The sequence below is a fragment of the Zonotrichia albicollis genome, chromosome 2 (genome assembly GCF_047830755.1).
Source record: "Zonotrichia albicollis isolate bZonAlb1 chromosome 2, bZonAlb1.hap1, whole genome shotgun sequence".
NCBI classification, from domain to species: Eukaryota; Metazoa; Chordata; class Aves; order Passeriformes; family Passerellidae; genus Zonotrichia; species Zonotrichia albicollis.
In genome coordinates this window covers 16,175,380-16,193,177 of record NC_133820.1, presented here as the reverse complement: position 1 = coordinate 16,193,177, position 17,798 = coordinate 16,175,380, and the positions used below count along the sequence as shown (strand labels likewise).

Sequence of the window (17,798 nt, the reverse complement as noted above, 5' to 3'; positions counted from 1 at the left end):
AAAGGTTTGTTTTTATACACTGGGTTCTTCTGAACACTGCCAAAACCCATTTCAGTAGTCTTGTGCACAGCTGCTGGAAAAAGTTCTCTGAATCATTCTTATTCCTTTACTTAAGGTACAACCTGAATATTTATTTGAATTACAGGGTATAATAACCTTAGAGTGGCAGTCTGGTAGCTACTTTTCCTTCTTCTCTAAATGCATACCTTTCTCTAAACACCTCGGGAGTTCTCTTATATGATAATTGTGTCTTGTATTTCCTGAGGTAATACCAAGGCTGTTTGTTGTTGTTTTTTGGGTTTTTTTTTTTTTGGTGTTTTCTTTTTTCCCCCCATCCTCTTCAAACTCTCAATATTTGCTTGTGAAATCAAAATCTCTCTCTGCAGCTTGCCCAAACTCAAAGTTCTCACAGAAATTGGTGTGTGCTGCGCAGTGCAGTGCTGCAGACATGGCTGGAATGCTGCTGCCTCTCAGCTTGGCCCAAGCTGTGGTGATAGGAACAGAGCTGCTCTGTGGCTGGAGGTTACACCACACTGCCCCTTGATAAAGCCTTATTTATGTGTTGCCTTCACCCCAATTTTGGGCCAGAGCCTAAATATATAGAATGAAGTGGCCTGTTTTCATTGTGTGGTATTGGTTGTTTTGTTTTAATAAAGTAAACATTAGAAATATTCTTGGTCTTAGCTTTTTCTGCCAGCCTTTCCATTAGTGCAGTCTATTTCCAGAGGACTTGAACTTCACAACAGAAACAGCAACAAAAAAGGCAATGAAAAAGAGGATTCTCTTGCTGGGGACTTGGCACAGAGGGTTTGTATGGAGCAGGCTGTGACAGAGGTCTCCCTTCTTTTTCTGCTTCATACTCAAATGGAAAGGGGTAAAATTCCTTCAGAGTGCCATTCCTTTAATGTCACTGCTGCACTCCTAACTAAGACCATTCCTGGTGTTTATTTCTGATTATTTTTAGTGGAGTGAACTATGCTGACTGTGATGTACAGTTCCTGTTGTCTTTTAACTCCCCATTTTGCCTCAAAAGCAATCTCAGATCTTTGCTGCTTTAATGACTGGGGTTTTTTTACAAGCCTAGATGGAATTATAGACCATGGAGATTTTTTCCTTGGCTTTTTTTAGTTTTTGCACTAATATAATCCTTTCTTCTTAATATGTTTACTCTTCTTTCATGGTGCTTGCTGTCAGTAAATGTATTATGAAGGGATTATATTTCCTTCCAGCTTTTGTTTAGCTTGCCTGCATAAGTTGCTCCTTAAATCTCCTTTTACAATGCTGTCCTCTCTCCTGAGTCTCTCCTGTGCACCCATTCTCAGCAGCAGCTCCAATTAAATCCATGTTTTTGAGCTTGATGGCTGAAGGGCCGCACAGCCCTACAGGTAAAGTCTCACAATGCAAGGAGGCAGCTTCTTTTTGGCTCTGGAAGTTCTTTCCTGAGGGGTTTTGGGCTCCAATCTGCCTCTCCTGTGGCTGCTTCACGCTATGAGTGCCTTGCTGCATCAAGGTCTCTCTCGCTGTGGTGCTGTCCTGATAATAAACTGTCCTTTGTGTGAGCAGGAGTTGTTAATTCTTACACACACACACACACACACTCTGTATTTTGTGTTGCATTCCTCTCCTGCTTTTCAAGGTCTTTCAGCTTTCTTCTGTGATGACCTAATCTTCCTTTATGTTGCTGATTCCCAGCTTGCTTTTGTGAGCACCACATTTTCTTTCAGGTTTCTCCTGAGGTATTTTGCACTTTTAACTGTGGGATAGGTTTGGTGCCTGAAAGAATCTTTGGTGACCTGTTCTCAGCTTTCACCTCCCTGCTCACTGTACTGTCCTCTCCCTTTCAAACATCCCTTAATGGGGGAGTGATGGAGTAAAAGCTTAATTGTTAGTGGGGTGAGCCTACAGAAGTAAACAAGACAACATAATGATCCAACCTTCTTCAGAGCTGAGTGCCTGGGAGGGGAGGACATCCTGATGGGAGTTTGTTTGCTTCACTGGAGGTGATCCTGTGAAAAAAAAACCAAAACAAAACCAAAACCAAACAAACCAAAACCAAACAAAAAACCAACCCCTCCCCCCAAAAAAACCAACCAACCAACCAAAAAAAAAAAAAACCAAAACAAAAAACCTCAGCTTTTTTCCTTTTTAAAAAAATAAAAAATAATTTTGTCACTCCATCAATGAAAAACACATTCCTACAATCCTGAGTTTGGCTCTGTCTTCCAGCTGCTGCTGCAGATGTGTGTGAGCTTCCTTCAGGCTTGTGCCACATCTGCCAGCTTGGCACAGGGGTCAGGGGAGCCTGAGCACCCCAAACTGGCTGTGCAAGTGAATTACTGTCCAAGCTACCACAGCACAACTGGCAAACCTCTCCAGGTTTCTCTGTCTCCTCTTGGTCTCTGTGTCTTCACTGTGCTGGGTCTCAGATGGTTTGGAAAGGTTTGCATGATAGTGAGGCCAAACTAGCAATTCTAGTTCTGGTTTTGATTTATATTCCCCTTTCTGAAATATAGGTACTGAGTCCTGTCTTTGCACTGTTTGATGTTCATTTGAACTTCTTAGGTGGATTGAAAGTTCTTCATCTCCTGTCTCCTTGTACACTCTGCCTGTTTATTTCATTCCCTCACTCCCCATTTTTTTCCACCTATTTGAATTTGAATGTGTTGGTCTCAAAGGAGTGGATAAATTCACATGTTCCATCAACTTCTGCTTTGTTTCTGTTGCTGACATGGAAACTCTCTCTCCTGCACTGAGTCCATCCCTCACCTGCCTTCACTGTGCTGTTTACCACCATTTGGAAAACTGGTCTGAGGTTTTCACTGTATTTGCAGGCAGATTCAGTTTGATACTGGCTCCTAAAAACCCACACCTGCCTGGGTTAGACATTGCATTTGTCATCTCCCCTTCATTTGTCCTGGCCACTTGGTCAATTGTTTGGGTAAAGGAGTGGAGAAGAAGCTGGAAAAACCCCAGAAGAAATGAAGGAATTGGCTCTGGTAACCAAGAAGATCATGTAATTCTTCTGAACAGCTGAGTGCTAATGACTGTCAAAAGGCAGAAGTTTTTGACTTGAAAAATATTCTTGTGGTGAAGTTTTCAGCTGAGCACACAAACTGTCTGTGTGGCCATTGACAAGATAAGTTTTCCATGCCAAAAAGAAAAGCCTTTTCATAGTAAAACCCTGTGAGACAGATGGGAAACTGAGGGTCCTAAATCTTAGAGTGAGATCAAGGCAACTTTCACTGTGTGGCTGCCTCATGGTTAATTCTGATTCTCTTGTGAAAATGTTAAATGTTTGTATTACTTACATACTACTGAGTAACCTCAAGTAACCTGCTCTTTCTGGAAGTAAATACCAAGTGCAGTAAAAAGAATTTCCTTCTAGAAAACAAACAAAAAAGGCAATCCAGGCCTGTTCTGCTGGGGGTTTTACAAACACATGTGGTGTGGTCAGGGCCTGGGGAAGGTGAGGGAAATGTTCCCCATCAGGGCTGTCAGAACTTCCCCCTGAAGTCACAGCCAGGGGAGGAACCTGCTGCTGCACTTGGGGAGGGAAGAGTAAAGACAAGGGAACATGTAATGCACAAATTAATGGTGTGCCAGTGCCTAAACTGAAACCTCAAGGCAAGAAGGCACCGTGTGTGAGGAGCAGGGGCACCATGGTGCTTATTGAGATAAAGCAGCTTCTGCTGCTACTTCAGGAAGGGAAAAACAGGTTTTGAAACTGCAGAGGAACTGCAAAGGGGAAAAGTCTGGATGTAGAGGGATAGGGCATAGCAGGGGAAGCATTTTAATAGCTCTGAGTACACAAGATTGGACACTTGACTTTCTCAGAAGAATAATCTTGCTCAACCCACACTGCTTTTTCAGTCTCCTTTGTTCCTGTGGTTTCTTATCTGGAAGAGTATTGCTTTTAGGATAATTGTACTCGGAGTTTTAGATATGTGTGAGCAGGTTGTGTCACAGCATCTGCAGCTCAGTGGAGATGAGTGCCAGCATTTTCCATGTGGGGAACCGAGCCCAGCCAGCTCTGGGAGTTCTGGCAACTGCAGCTCATCCCATGATGAGGATGTCAGGTCAGGGATGGAGAGGAGAGGCTGGAAACAGCAGGAATAACCCTGGCAGTGGGGATTAGGTACCAGCTGTGCATGGGGAGGGATGGCAGAGGACTGAGGAGGAGCAGGGACACAGAGGTACCAGAGGAAGGGCAGGGAACTCCTTCCATGGAGAGAAGGGTGTTTGTGCCAAGGGAGGTGCTGGAGGGAGGAAATACCTTGATATTGGTTTATTTGTACTGCTAATTCACCTCACCCTGTTTCTGCTGATTTAGGAGATGTGCCTTGCCCAGAGGTAGGATCACAAGAGGGAGCTGAGGGGTGACTCCTCTGGGAGCTCAGAATCAGCTGCTCCCAGCTGCTGTGCAGGGCTTGGTTTTTTAAAGAACAGTTTGTTATTAAAGTGACAGGTTTTCTAGACTCTGAAACACAAAGGGTTGATAACTGGGGATGTCTCTGGTAAGGGGAGTGGGAGAGAGAATGAGGAATACAAATGAAATTGAAGAACTCTCTTCCTATCAGTCCAGGTTCCTCTGTTTTCTTGTGGACACCTCTCCTTCTTTCTCCCCCTGCCAGCCAGAAAGGGCTGCTTTGCCTGGCCCTCCCTTCTGCAGCTCTTCATCTGTGCAGAGAAAGTGACTTTGAAGAAGCAGGTTGGAACAAGGCAGGGGAAAAAGGAGCAGAGCACGGGAAGCTTCAGTGTTTTTCTTTGTGTGCCTGCCATGGGGGAAGTGTCCTACATATTTCTGCTTGGGTCTATCAAAATCACCTGCTACACTTCTAAAGGAATGTCACTCAGCAAGGGAAGCAGCAGTTGCAGTCTCTTTAATCACCTTTTCACCACTTGTGGCAGCATTGGAGATGAAAACAAGGCTGCTTTCTCTTCAAATTCTAGCCCAGAATTCTGCTTCTCTCAGTATTCTGACTCCATCATCTATCCTGCTCCCAGAACAAAGGGATTCACCTGACATAAATACATATTATTTTCCATTTACAAACATGGAACCGCTCCTTTTGATGATTGGATTAAAAGTTGACAGGTGGCTGTATGTGAGTGCCACAGTTTTTTTAGTAAAAGTGAGGGCAGAAGGGGAATAGGGCTTAGTAGATGTCATTGGCAGGAAATAAATTAATCAAGGAGACTAAAAGTCCAAACTTCACTGGTTTGGGCTTTGAAATGGAAGGTAAAAATACATTAAAAAAACTGACTTAGCATCTCTTGACAAAATGCAGAAAGAAAAATGAAAGTCCCACCAACTGCAGTGTCTGTTTCCATCCTTTACTTGGAATTAAACATGATTTAAGAAATAAATGACAACACATGAACTCATTTGTCAACTCTCTGGCCACACTTTTATTTCTTTTAAAAACATTAATCAACCATGTACCTGGCAACCTTGGCTCTTGGACATCCAGAAATTCCAGATGAATGGCTCTGCATTGCATGTACAGCAAGTCCAACTTGTTCTGAATGCATTGAACTTCCTATGGATGTGTGGAAAAAACATGTATGGATGATAAAACACTGCATTTAGTATATGGAAGTGGAAGCAGTTTTTGTCCTTTTTCCTCAAAAAAGAGGGAAGAACCTTTTCCTTTTTGGAATCTTTAAAGTGTCACTGTGTCAGCCTTTGAATGAAAGGAATGATTCTGTGTTTCATGTCAGCTACAAGTAAAACACGCAGCTGGAAGCAGCTGGGTTCTTTGTTCTTGTTAGCTATTAAAAATCCTTTCTGTTTTACCATAATACTGGGTGTTGGTGGTGTTTGTGTGGGATTAAGGTCAGAAGTCACTTCTGAAGGAATCTGGACTTTGGGAAAAGGGAGAGGTGAGGAAAACTCATTTGTCCACTTCTACACTATAATTTGCAAAGATATAACCTGAAAAGGCAAATCTTATTGCTTGGGGTGTGGTTGGGATTTTTATTTGTCATATCCACCTCCCCACCCCCTGCTCCTTTGTAATTAAGTCTCTACCTTAATGGATGTACTCAGGCCCTCGATAAAGCCCTGGCCATCCTTAAAATGTACCCCAGAGAGCCCAGGGAGATGAAATGTATTTAAGGAGAGACTGATAAGGATCTTCCAGGAGTTACATGATTCCTCTCAAAGCTTTCAGCTTCAATTCCAGTGCCCATAATTGGAGCAGTAAGTGCACAAACACTGTTTAATAGCAGCATGCAGAGTTTTTGTCAGACAAACCTTGCAGGGAATTATTTGTCTGTGCATTGCATTGACCTGGTTCTCTGTGCCTGAGTCAGTGTGAGGAGAGCCCAGCTGTCCTTCCCACAGTGGAGCTGTGGGGACAGTAACCACAGAGGGACAGTGGCAAACAGCTCTCCTGCACCACCAGCACATCTGTTTGCAAAACAAACATGCCTCTGTGGTGTGATGAATAATTCCTGACTTCCACCCCATGGGCTTTCCCGTGCTGCCAGGAACCCTCCAGGAATTTCTGCACACTCCAGGAATTTTGCCTGGCAGCTCCGTCAGTTTGCAGAGGGGAGGGAGCAAAAACTGTCCTCTGTTTACAAACTCAGTGTGATAACAAGTTAAATTACTGCTCCTAAAAGTGTATTGCAGTCAAGTGGCACTCAGACTTTCCCCAGACATTTAGCTTTGTCACCACATTTCAGGCTTTTTTGGTTTGGTCAAAGGTTTGAATAAATTCTTAAAGGCTCCTGCTCCTTCTTACCCACTGAGAACTGGAATTACTCAGACAGAATCCTCTGCTGTAGCAACAGGTTTATTCCAGTTTCACATTTTCTTTAGTTTCACTGAACTAAAGATTGTGTGGTAAATCAGCTGCTGCTCAGAGCAGAAGAGGAAGAAGAAAAAACATCTTTGCCCTCTTCGACCTTTTAATACATAGATTTGTGAAATGGAAAGGAGTCCTTGTCAGGCAAGGAGTTACTTCTGAATTAGGTAATAATACAAAAGAAATTTTGGGAAATGCCATAATTTGCAGGTATTAGATTTCATGTACAGATTCGAACACTTGAATTTTGTGCTTTCAGAAGGAGGTGGGAACATGAATGAAATTGCTTAGATATTTCCCACCTGTGCAACTTAGCATAATTCTGCTAGCTCTAATTCCTTTCTTATTTTCTTTCTTGCCTTCATGAGACCTTCTGAAGACTAATTTGTTTTCCCATTTGTTTCCCATCATCATTTTCCTTTTTCCAGGTGGTTTCTTGCAATGTTGTGGGGGATTCTGTGAAATTCCTCGTTGCTGTCTCAGCCCCTCCGGCCGCGGCTGCTGAAGCTCAGTCCTATTTTGTGAAGCTGTCCCCAGTCCACCTGCAGGTGAAAAGTCTTAAGTGTTGTTCTCTCTTCCCTTTCCTTTTGTTTCCCCTCTGGGGCAAGTGGTAAATACAGAAATTAAGCTGCCTCTTCAGGAGACTGGGGATAAATAACATGTATTGTAGACTATTTGAATATCTAGAACAATTCCCTTTTTTAACTGGCATGAACTCTCAAAGCTCAAGCAACTTCTGCCTCCTTAGAGTGTCACTTTGAAATTATCTACTCAGAAACTGATGTCATTCTTCCTGTGCTGAGCCTTAGCATGGAGATTGACCTACAATTTCCTTACAGGGCACCACAACAACTCTACAATAACTCTTTTCCTGTCCACAGCTTCAGCTCTCTGTGAAAGACAAAGGAGAAGATGTCAAAGTTGAGTGGCTCCTCATTAACACCGATGAAATCAACTTTGAAATCCAGCCAGCAGTGCAGGAGGTCAGTCAGTTTTATTTGTTGTAATGGTAGAACAGATGAGTCTCCATCCCCTTGATCCAAAATGTGGTGTAAAGCATTTCCCTTGGATCATCTATCAAACCCTACACCTCTGAAATCCAGCAACACCTCTCAAGATCACTGAAACAAGTCTGTATTTGACAGACAAATGACTTTGCAAACATCTTTCATCTAAATTCAAGGTGTGAAAAATGTCTGTTCCTAAATATCTTCTCTCAGAACACTTCTAAAATAATAAAAAAACCCAGTTGTGATGGTATTTCCATCAAAGCAATTAAAACGTTGCTTCTTCCCTAATTTAAATCAGTTTTGAAGTCTGGCAGCAATAGATCAGAAATGGCTGTGAAAAATACAGTTATTTAAGGAAATGATGGATGATCTAAAAATATTTTGTTGCTTTTGGAATTGCACCTGATCTTTGTGTGTGAGCACTGATTCATTGGGCCATCCCTTGCAAGTTTCATCTTGGCTTGGCTTCTCTTCTGCCTTTGACCCTTCACAGTTTTTTATTTTTGGCACAAATGTGGTGATTTAACTTTTCCTACAGCTGTGGGGAAGACTTGTTTGTATTTTGTGAACTTGTTTTCTTGACTGAAGGCCTTGTTAAAAAGTAATTTTATTGTAGAGCTGCTTCTCTACTGAGAGAGCTACAATCATCATAATTTATTACCACAGCCTTTGTCTATAAAAATGTGAAACTCATAACTAAAGACAGAGAAGCCTTTTGAAGTGTGTTTTAATGTTGGATTTACCATGCACACATAGCATGTAAATGACCTTCACATGCTGGGGTGGCATGTTGATTATCCACATTTGAGCAGTTATTAACTATTAAACCCTTCCTGACAAACACAGATGACTCTGGTGCAGTCACTGGGCTTCACAATCAGCTTTTTGCTAGGTGCCCAAGTCCAGCTTTGCAGAGTTGCACCTGTTCTGCTTTGCCTGCATGTTTAGAATGAGCCTGTTAAGTCCTTTATTCATTACAGGGTTTTATTTTCACTTTTGAAATTTATGGAAGAGGAGAGACCATAAACAAAGAGCTACAACCTGTGAGCAAGGAGCAGCTCCTAAACTTCAATGTCAGCTTCTATGTCTTGTTTTCTTCCTCTTTCAGAAGCAATGCTGTGTGTACAAATAAATACCTCTAATTACTTGTGATTATCTGCACAGTGGTTTTGACATCACCCAAGCTGGGTGGTAATAACCCATTTTGTCTGGGTAATGGCTGGGTGAACCTGAGTTGTGTTGGGCAACCTGGCTGACTGGTAGGGTTTGGATTTACACAATTTACATCATGTGCTGATGTGCCCCAGGCTGGCTGTGCTGTACACCCCTAGCCCAAGTGAAACCAAAGTGAAACCTGTTGTCTTTATCATTTTGGGGTGGCAGTTAAGCCATTGTGGCTTGGGTTGTCAAGGGAGTTGTGGTGGAGAGTAACTTTCCAAAAAAAGTATGGCTAAAAATGAGAGCTGACAGGAGGCTCTTTAATCAATCTCCTTTCCAAATAACTATGGAAACAACAGCAAATACCTGTGAGCAGAAGTCCAGTGACTGAGGTTGCTGTTGTTACTGTTAAATAACAGATGTCACATTAGGCTGATGGCAAAGCACATGAGGTAACTGGGATTTTACAATTTAGGTAAGAGCAGGGGAGGGAAATTACCTCAAAAATAGTGAAGACTAACCATAATTTATCTGCTTATTTAAGTAACTTAAGTGATGAAATTGCTGTTACTAAGGCTTTAAAAAGCTGATTTACTGTGATCTTTATTCAAGTGAATGAGTATTATCTGTTTCCTTGGTGGTTATTTGAGGGCATGTGGTGTAAATGCAGCAGATTTTTGTGGGACTGTTGTATGTTTTGAACATGTCATCAAAGGCCAGTTAGGTAAGAAGGCAGTACAACAGGATTTCTGAGTGTTTCTGTAACACCTGGGTAGCTGGGGAAGGGCTGTTACTCCCAATCTCTTTGACATGTCATGCAAACAGCACATCAGTGAATGTGATGGTGTGGTATCAGATAAAAATGATGGATGTGTCCTCTGTTTTTAGGTCAGATCTTTGTCTCCTACTTCATTATTTCCTTTAGAAAAGAAACCTCAGTGAGATTTCAGAGCTGGTGGGTTTCAGACTGGCCTTTCTGGGACAGCTTGATTTAAAAATCTGTGCCCTGTAGGTACCTGAGCAGACAAAAATTCCTGAGGAGCCTGCTGTGGGAAAGCAGGCATTCTCCAGGAGCACAGGGAGGGCAGGGGCACTTCAGTCTCTTCATACACCTTAGAATTAATCATGTGAAGCTACATGTGTGTGCACAAACTCTGGTGTGTTCTGACCCCTCAGAGATTGTGGGGCTAAGCACAGATGGCTGTGAGATTTTTATGGGCAAACTACAACTCAGTGCCCCAGAGCAGCACAACTCTGTCCATGTACTGCACTTTCCAGCAAGGTTGAAGATCTCCAGGAGATGCTATAATTTTTTTTCAGTGCAGCACAGGATTAGTTTCTTCTCAGCTGCTGCAAGCTGGCATAACTCCCATTAAATCAGTGGAACAGTGCAGATCTGCTTATCTGGTGACCTGATCTGCTCTCTCAGGGAGTACAGAGCAGTGCAGAATCTTTAAAACACCATCATAAGACAAAAACTATTAAAGAAACTCCTGGTTTTGTGGCTAACAGCTGTGTCTTCCTAACTCTCAGAACAGCATGAGTTTTTCAGTGTTTAATTCTTTAATGCATAATGAAGAAATTTAAGTAATTCTTTGTATGATCTGTTGTTAAATTCAGTTGTTGGCAACAGAAACCATGTCTCTCTCTGACAGAGCTAATGTTAGGTGGTTTTGATGGTATAGATGTATACCAAATTAATTTTTGCCTCAACTTCTGAGTTTTGAGAAGCCTGGTTATTTGTTTCCTCCTAGGGGCAGACAGCAGGGACATGTGCAATATCAGAAACACTCAGAGATGTCTTGAAGAACCTCTTCAGCTCAGCTTCTCCATCTGTAGAGCTGAGTGTGAGGCCTGCAGATACAAAGGAGGTTCAGGTAAGGCTCATTCCTTCCAAAATCTTTTGAGAAGTGTCCTTCATGCTTTTATTACGTATCCATGACTCACAAATGAGTAAATTTAACAGTGTTCAGTGACAAGAACTGGGACACATGCTTAGAACAGCACAGCCCATGGCAGTGGAGGCTTTGTGGTCCCACCTCCCTTGTGGCTTTGTTGGCGTTCCAGCCCAGCTTCCCTGTGCCAGCATGGCACCAGGCTTTGGTGCTGGTACATGCACAGTGCCCCTTGTCCTGGTTGCCTTTTGCAGAATGTCCAGAACACGCTGAGCCTTGTCCCTCAGGGCACCAGTCCTCCCAAGCCTCCGAGGGCTCACGAGCTGAAGCTGCTGCTGAGGAACATCGCGCTGGAGCCACCGAGCGACCTCCGTGCTGCAGGTACTGCCCCCCAGGGCTGCTGCTGCTCCTCAGGCTGCCTGGGCTGGCTGTTCTTGCTGTTACAGATGGATAGTGAGAGGATTTGGTCTCACAATTAAAAGATAACTGTTGTGTGAATATTAATAAAAGCTTTAGTGATGTATAGTTATGTTATTGTAGTTTAGATGCCCTCTGTTCTCCCCACAGTTCCCTTTCCCCCTGTATTGTTGCCATCACACAGCCTGGGCTGTCCAGGACAGGTACAAAGAAGCTGCACAGGTGTCCCTTGCATGGGGCAGCTGGGAATGGAAAAGCTTGGGGGTGCTCAGGGGGTGAGGCATGGCAACAGCTGAGCTCCAATCCAGTGACAAGAAAGCAGTTTGCACTGATAAATGGCACAGAAGAGCTGACTGACAGACTTTGGGAGAGGCCAGGGCTGGCTGGTGCAGCCCCCAGGGGTATAAAAGCCTGAGCATCCACCTTGAAGATGAACTGAGGATGTGATGTGCATGAGGGGCAGTTCCCAGCACTGCAGCTTTTTCCTTATGCAGTCCTTTGTTGTATTTTTGTTAAGGTTTAATAAACATTTTTAAATTTTCAAAGTGAGCAATTGTTTCTCACATTACTTTCCTTTCAGCTGAGGTAAGGAAGTTCTGGTTTACAGCCTGCTCTCGAAAGAAGGTGTAAGAAATTGCTATATTGTGAGAAATAGGCTTCATAGGATCACAGAATGGTTTGGGTTAGAAGGGACCTTAAAGCTCATTCATTCCACCCCTGCCATGGATAGGGACACTTCCACTGTCGCAGCTTGCTCAAAGCCCATCCAGCCTGGCCTTGAGCATTCCCAGGGATGGGGCAGCCACAGCTTCTCTGGGCAACCTGTGCCAGTGCTGACTTAATGTATATTTTAGTTTATTGGAGTATTTAAACATCTTGTTCTTCTTGTACAAATCCATCATTGCTGAAAACTGATTGAAATGACCACATATATAAAGCTGGCTGATTATTTTCTGGCTTTTAGTTTTAATTTCTAAAAGTGCTCACTTTGGCTGTTCCCAAGATGAGAGGCTCAAATCCAACTCTCCATTAGCTGCTGGCAATGTCATTGGCTTGATTCAATGTTACCTTACTTTTCTTTACTTTAGAGTGATTTGCAGATATATCTCAAACTCTCCTTCTGTATTAGAAACTCCTGAAAGGTTTTTTTTTTGTTGTCAGGGACATTTTCCCCTGATGAAGTGCAGGTAAAGGAAGAAGGTCCCTCTTGTAAGTGGAGAATGAAGCCAAAAAAGAGGTCACTGCCTAATCCTAGTGGAGTTAGTGTTGGGTTTGGAAAGCAGCACCAGGCCTGTCTTGCAAGGCTCAGACTTCTCCAGGTGCAGATTCAGGCACAGCTCAGATTCTCTCAGCAGAAATACAGATTGGAGGCTCTGTTGTTTATGGCCACTAAACAATTCTGTGACAGGATTTTTAATGGAAGCTTGTGGCTGCTAAATTGGGCAAGGCAGTATTTTAGATAAATACATCCTGCTTGCTGTTCTCCTTTTTTTCAGTTAGAGGTAATAGTTTTCTGCCCTAGAGTCATGTGTAATGCTGCTTTTGCTCATCCTGGTTGGAAGTGATCCCCTTCAAAATCTCTGCAGAGCTTTTTTTTTTTTTTTTAAAAAAAAAACCAATTTATTTTTAAGCACTTCTGGAACTCTTGGCTGTGAAATGTCCTTTATCAATAAAATATGCTGGCAACTGCAACCCTGTCAAGTGGAAAGTGTCCCAGCCCACAGCAGGGGCTTTGGAATGAAATTATCTTTAAGGTCCCTTCCAAGCCAAACCATTCTATGATTTATTATTACTCTACAATTTTGTAGTGCAGACTAAACTTTCCAAAAGATTGGGTCATTTTGCCTCTCTTGAAAAGTCATGAGATGAGATGACATGAGATATCTTTGTGCATAGAACAGGAGATTCACCTTCTGAAAATCCCTGCACCTTCCCAAAAACAAGAGGAAAAAGAGACAATTCATGTGCTCTGCTCTGGGAACACAGCTGTTGGGAGGCAAAATCCCATTTGCATTCTAACAGGAGATAGAGGGAATTTTGCTGGTTTCCCAGCAGCTCCTGGAGTGTAAATATTTGGAACTGAGGATGAGAAATAAGGCTTCATAATGGGGTTTAACTGGTACACTGGAAATCCAGTGGGAATCCTGCACAGCTGGAAAGGTGCTGGCTTCTGGACATAACTGGCTGACTTTTAATTAATATTCCCTAATAATAATGAATTATCCTGTTGGAGCCCAGGCTCCATGGGAGTGTGCAATATTTCAGGCACAGGTACACAGGGGCTGGGGAGGGGCAGCTTGTCCATGCTGATGAAACCATGGATGATTGATGGATGCTGGCAGGGTTTGTAGGAGCTCTGGATCTCCTGTAGATATCTTAGTGACAGGGTTTGTAGGAGCTCTGGCTGTCCTGTAGATATCTTAGTGACAGGGTTTGTAGGAGCTCTGGATCTCCTGTAGATATCTTAGTGGCAGGGTTTGTGGGAACTCTGGATCTCCTGTAGATATCTTAGTGACAGGGTTTGTAGGAGCTCTGGATCTCCTGTAGATATCTTAGTGGCAGGGTTTGTAGGAACTCTGGATCTCCTGTAGATATCTTAGTGGCAGGGTTTGTAGGAACTCTGGATCTCCTGTAGATATCTTAGTGACAGGATTTGTAGTAGCTCTGGCTGTCCTGTAGATATCTTAGCTCAGCTGGTGAATATCCAGTAGCAGAACTGGTCTCTGCTTATGGGCTGTGCCTGTTTTTATCTCCTTAGTTTGTGTATGTAAACGAAGGTCACCCTAGATTTTGTGCTGCATGTTCTACAGGGAATAACTAAGGGCAAAAGTGATTTCTGCTGGTGAGGAAAAAGCAGTAAATTGTTTACAGCAGGGCAGAAGAGCTGCAATACCCTGTTGGTACAGTTGGTTTGTGGTTCAGGTGGAGTTCCAGGGTCCCTGCCGTAGGCTGAGGACGTGGCAGCAGGACCAAGCCCAGAGATAATTGTATTCCAGACTGCTTCACTCATCCTGGTTGGAAGTGATCCCCCTAAAAATCTCTGCAGAGCTTTTTTTTAAAAAAAAAAAAAATTATTTTTAAAGCGCTTCTGGAACTCTGCTTCTGGGGGAGCAGAAAGCAGCCCAGGTCCCTGAGCTCAGGCTCAGCCCCTGTGAAAGCAGCTCAGCTGCTTACTCTGGGCTCAGCTTGGATCCCAAATAAGCTGTGTGTGTGTACACAGTGCTTTGTCTCTAATCACCTTGCCAGGCCCAGGCTGCCTCTGTGCCTGAGACAGGGCTGATCCATGGCCCCAGAGCATCCCCAGAGAGCAACTGAGAGCTGCTCATTGCAAACACAAACCCAGATTCTTCTGGAGAACCGGGGGCAGCAGCTTTTGTTTGCTTTGCACACAGTCAGGACTGAGCTTTTGTTGCTTTCCTCGATGTGTTGGAAGTCTGGGTTTAAATTATTTCTGATGCTGTCAGAGTCGTATTAAAGAAACTGTTTTAAGAGGAACACATCAGGGAAACTATTTCCCCTTGGAGTAGTAGAACTACTCTTAATATGCCAATTTGCAGCACTATCAAATTCCGAGATCAAGGCAGAGATAAGGTTGCAGCAGTGCTTTAAAATTTGTTAAAAACCAAAGTGCACCGCTGTGAATTAGCACTGCTGTCACCAGTCACTTGCCAGCAGAAAAAGCTTATTTTCCTCTCCAGATAAACCACTGTGACTGTGACCAGGGGGAACTTAGAAAACTTCTGGTTTTTTTTAAGCAGCTTGTAAACAACTTTACTCCCTCCCCACCTCACACCCACAACATCACCTGCTCACTCCTTGTCTCCCCATCTTTTTTGATCATTTTATGCCTGCATTTTGTTGCTTCATGGCAGGATTTAAATCGGGCTGTCATGTTTCATAGTGTGTAGGGTAGTTCATAGGACAACAGTGATGCAATAGTGACCTTTGCCATGAATATCCTCGGTGTACAAGCCAAGGGAAGGCATTTATCCTGTGGGAGGGTGAGAAGAAGTCTGCAAAAGTCTGTTCAAAAATGCAGTGTGCAAGGAAAAGGGGTTTCTTTGCAGTAAGTGGCCTCTTGGTGACAGAGCATTAATAACTGATTAATAACTGATTAATAACTGATTAATAACTGATTAATAACTGTTTTTATTATTAATAATATATTAATATTATTATTTTATTATTTATTGTTAATAACTGATTTTTCTTGCCCTTACAGGCAGCACAGACCTTGTGTGTATAGTTCAGTTGAATGACCCTATGCAGAAGTTTTCCAGCTCTGTAGCCAAAAATGCTGCACATCCCTTTTGGAAGGAAGAGTTTATCTTGTAAGTAACTTACCTACTGAGAATACTTTTACACTAAAGCACCTTTTTTTTTTTTCCTTGAATTGTGTGAGAGAAGAGTGGCATTTTGAAATAGGTCCATTCTTGGACTTTGTGGCCTCAGAGAAATCTGGAGCTGGTGGGGACTTGAGGATCTCTAATTACCCTCTGCATGGAAATGAGATACAAGTCTCTAGGTGTTCCATGGTAGAGACATGATTCTAGTAAATGACAGCAGTCACAGGCATAATAAATCACCTCATGCTTTCCTACAGTGCCAGAAAAGAAGTATTAGCACTTCTTAGGTAGCAAAGTGTAGCTGCCTAAAAGCCAGCAAGGTGTAGCAAGGTTTTACTAGGTTTTGTTAGCAAGGTTTTGAAGTCACTTTACAGTGAAAACTGCATTTGAGGGTATCTAATGTCTCTCCATTCCCTCCCCTGAGTGAAAAAAGCAAATGTATAAAAGCATCTAAAAGAATGGTGGCCATGACTAAAGAGGGATTGTAAAACTTAACTAGATTTTCTTTCTCCTGTAGAACAAAAAAAGGGACTTTCAGGCAGCCTACACATTATTCTGTGATTCACACAGCTGCTGTAAATAAGGTCAGAAGTGTGCAGTTCTAAAACTATTTTTATTTTCACTTTCTAACAGCAGAGCAAAAATGGCTTCTGAGGTGCATGAGTTTAAGAAAGCAGGGATTCAGTGATAACTTTGTTTTCTGAAGTATCACAAAGTGCTTCAGCAGTGGCTCTGTGATTCACTTCGGCCATCTGTTGGTGGAACAGCACCCGTGCTCAGGCTTGCAGAGCACACAAGTTCCCAGCAGTTTGGGACAGGAAGTTTGTAAGAATAATACGTTTTTCCAGCTGAAAGGGCTGAGAGAGGGCAGGCAGGATGTGATTAACTTGACAGGAATTTGGCCTTGACACCAGGAATAATGCTGAGGTTTCCACACTGCTTTTCAGAAGTGCATGAGGTAAGCTTGGGGGCTTTTAGAGATAAATGATTAGGATTTTGGCAGGGGCTTTTGAACTTCTTTCAAGTTCCCACACACAAACCTCTGCGTTTTTCTTTCTTCAGAGCCAAAAATATCCTCCACTCTGAACACCACAGTACTGACCCCCATGTCAGACTCTGCTTTAGCTTCATGGCAAAGCAGCAGTAGGGACATCAGGGTGCTCCTCTCCAAGTTTTGGGGTGCAGGAAGGGTGGGAATGGCAGGGAAAAACTTAAAATCTGCTGCATAGATGATGTACACAGCATGTGATGGAGGTGGGGTGTCTGCAGCCAGGATCACACCACTCTGAAATGAGGACATGGCAAAATTAATATATGTTTGCATGCCCTGAGGGGTTTTGGCAGAATGCCTGCTGAGAAGGGTGTAAAATAAAGTTTTACTGCAGGGTTCCTCAGCAGGCACCCAGTTTGCTCCACTGTGTCAGTCAGAGGAAAGGTTTTGTATCTGTTGTCTGGTCCATCTTAGGAAGTACCAGATGTGTAATTCTGAGAATAGTTCACCTGGGTTTTGTCACACAGAAACTCTCCTTGTTGGCTTGCAGCATCCTCGAGTCTTGTTTTGGAAAAGTGATACTGACTTTTCTCATTTAAAGCTGTAACTGCTTTTGTTTTCTTGCATCTGTCCTGTTTTTGCAGGACGCTTTCCTGCTTTGACAGGGATGTTGGTTGAGTCTGTTCCAGCATCTTGACTCACAAATTTGATCCTGCCAGGAGAAACAAAACTTTTTGGTGTTGTGGTGTAGCAGTCAGACTAGGAACCATCTCCAGCTCCTGGGAGTAGAAAATCCTCTGAAATTCAACAAATTGAACCTGTGCAAAAGTGGGAGAGCGACCCAGGCCATGTTTTCTTACTGTGATCCCTTCAGTCATTCTTACCCACCTGCAAGGTGCAGTGTTTGGCTTGGAGAGGGCTGAGAAAAGCTGGGGAAAGGGGAAAACCTACATGGGAAGGAAAATCTGCTTGAGCTGCAAAGACCTAACGTGGTTTTGTTTCCTTCACAGTGAACTAAGTGCCAAATCTAAAGCATTGCAACTGCAAATAGTAGAAGATGGAAAGTTGGATAGTAAGTATTTTAAGGCTGAGTTATTTTGCATGATCAGCCTGTGAGTTTTGCTGAGTGTTGACAGAAGTCCCCTTTTATTTCTGGATGGCCACAAAAC

At 43.0% G+C, this 17,798-nt stretch overlaps 1 protein-coding gene across 1 annotated transcript in view; it reads left to right on the top strand.

The window, feature by feature from the left end:
- C2CD2 (C2 calcium dependent domain containing 2) overlaps positions 1-17,798 on the top strand; it is a 38,889-nt gene that overhangs the window by 3,888 nt on the left and 17,203 nt on the right. Inside the window, exons 3-8 of the mRNA XM_005488976.4 lie at positions 7,241-7,360; positions 7,694-7,795; positions 10,735-10,857; positions 11,130-11,256; positions 15,515-15,623; positions 17,640-17,701. Coding sequence (XP_005489033.2) covers positions 7,241-7,360; positions 7,694-7,795; positions 10,735-10,857; positions 11,130-11,256; positions 15,515-15,623; positions 17,640-17,701 — 643 coding nt within the window. The remainder of the gene's footprint in view (positions 1-7,240; positions 7,361-7,693; positions 7,796-10,734; positions 10,858-11,129; positions 11,257-15,514; positions 15,624-17,639; positions 17,702-17,798) is intronic.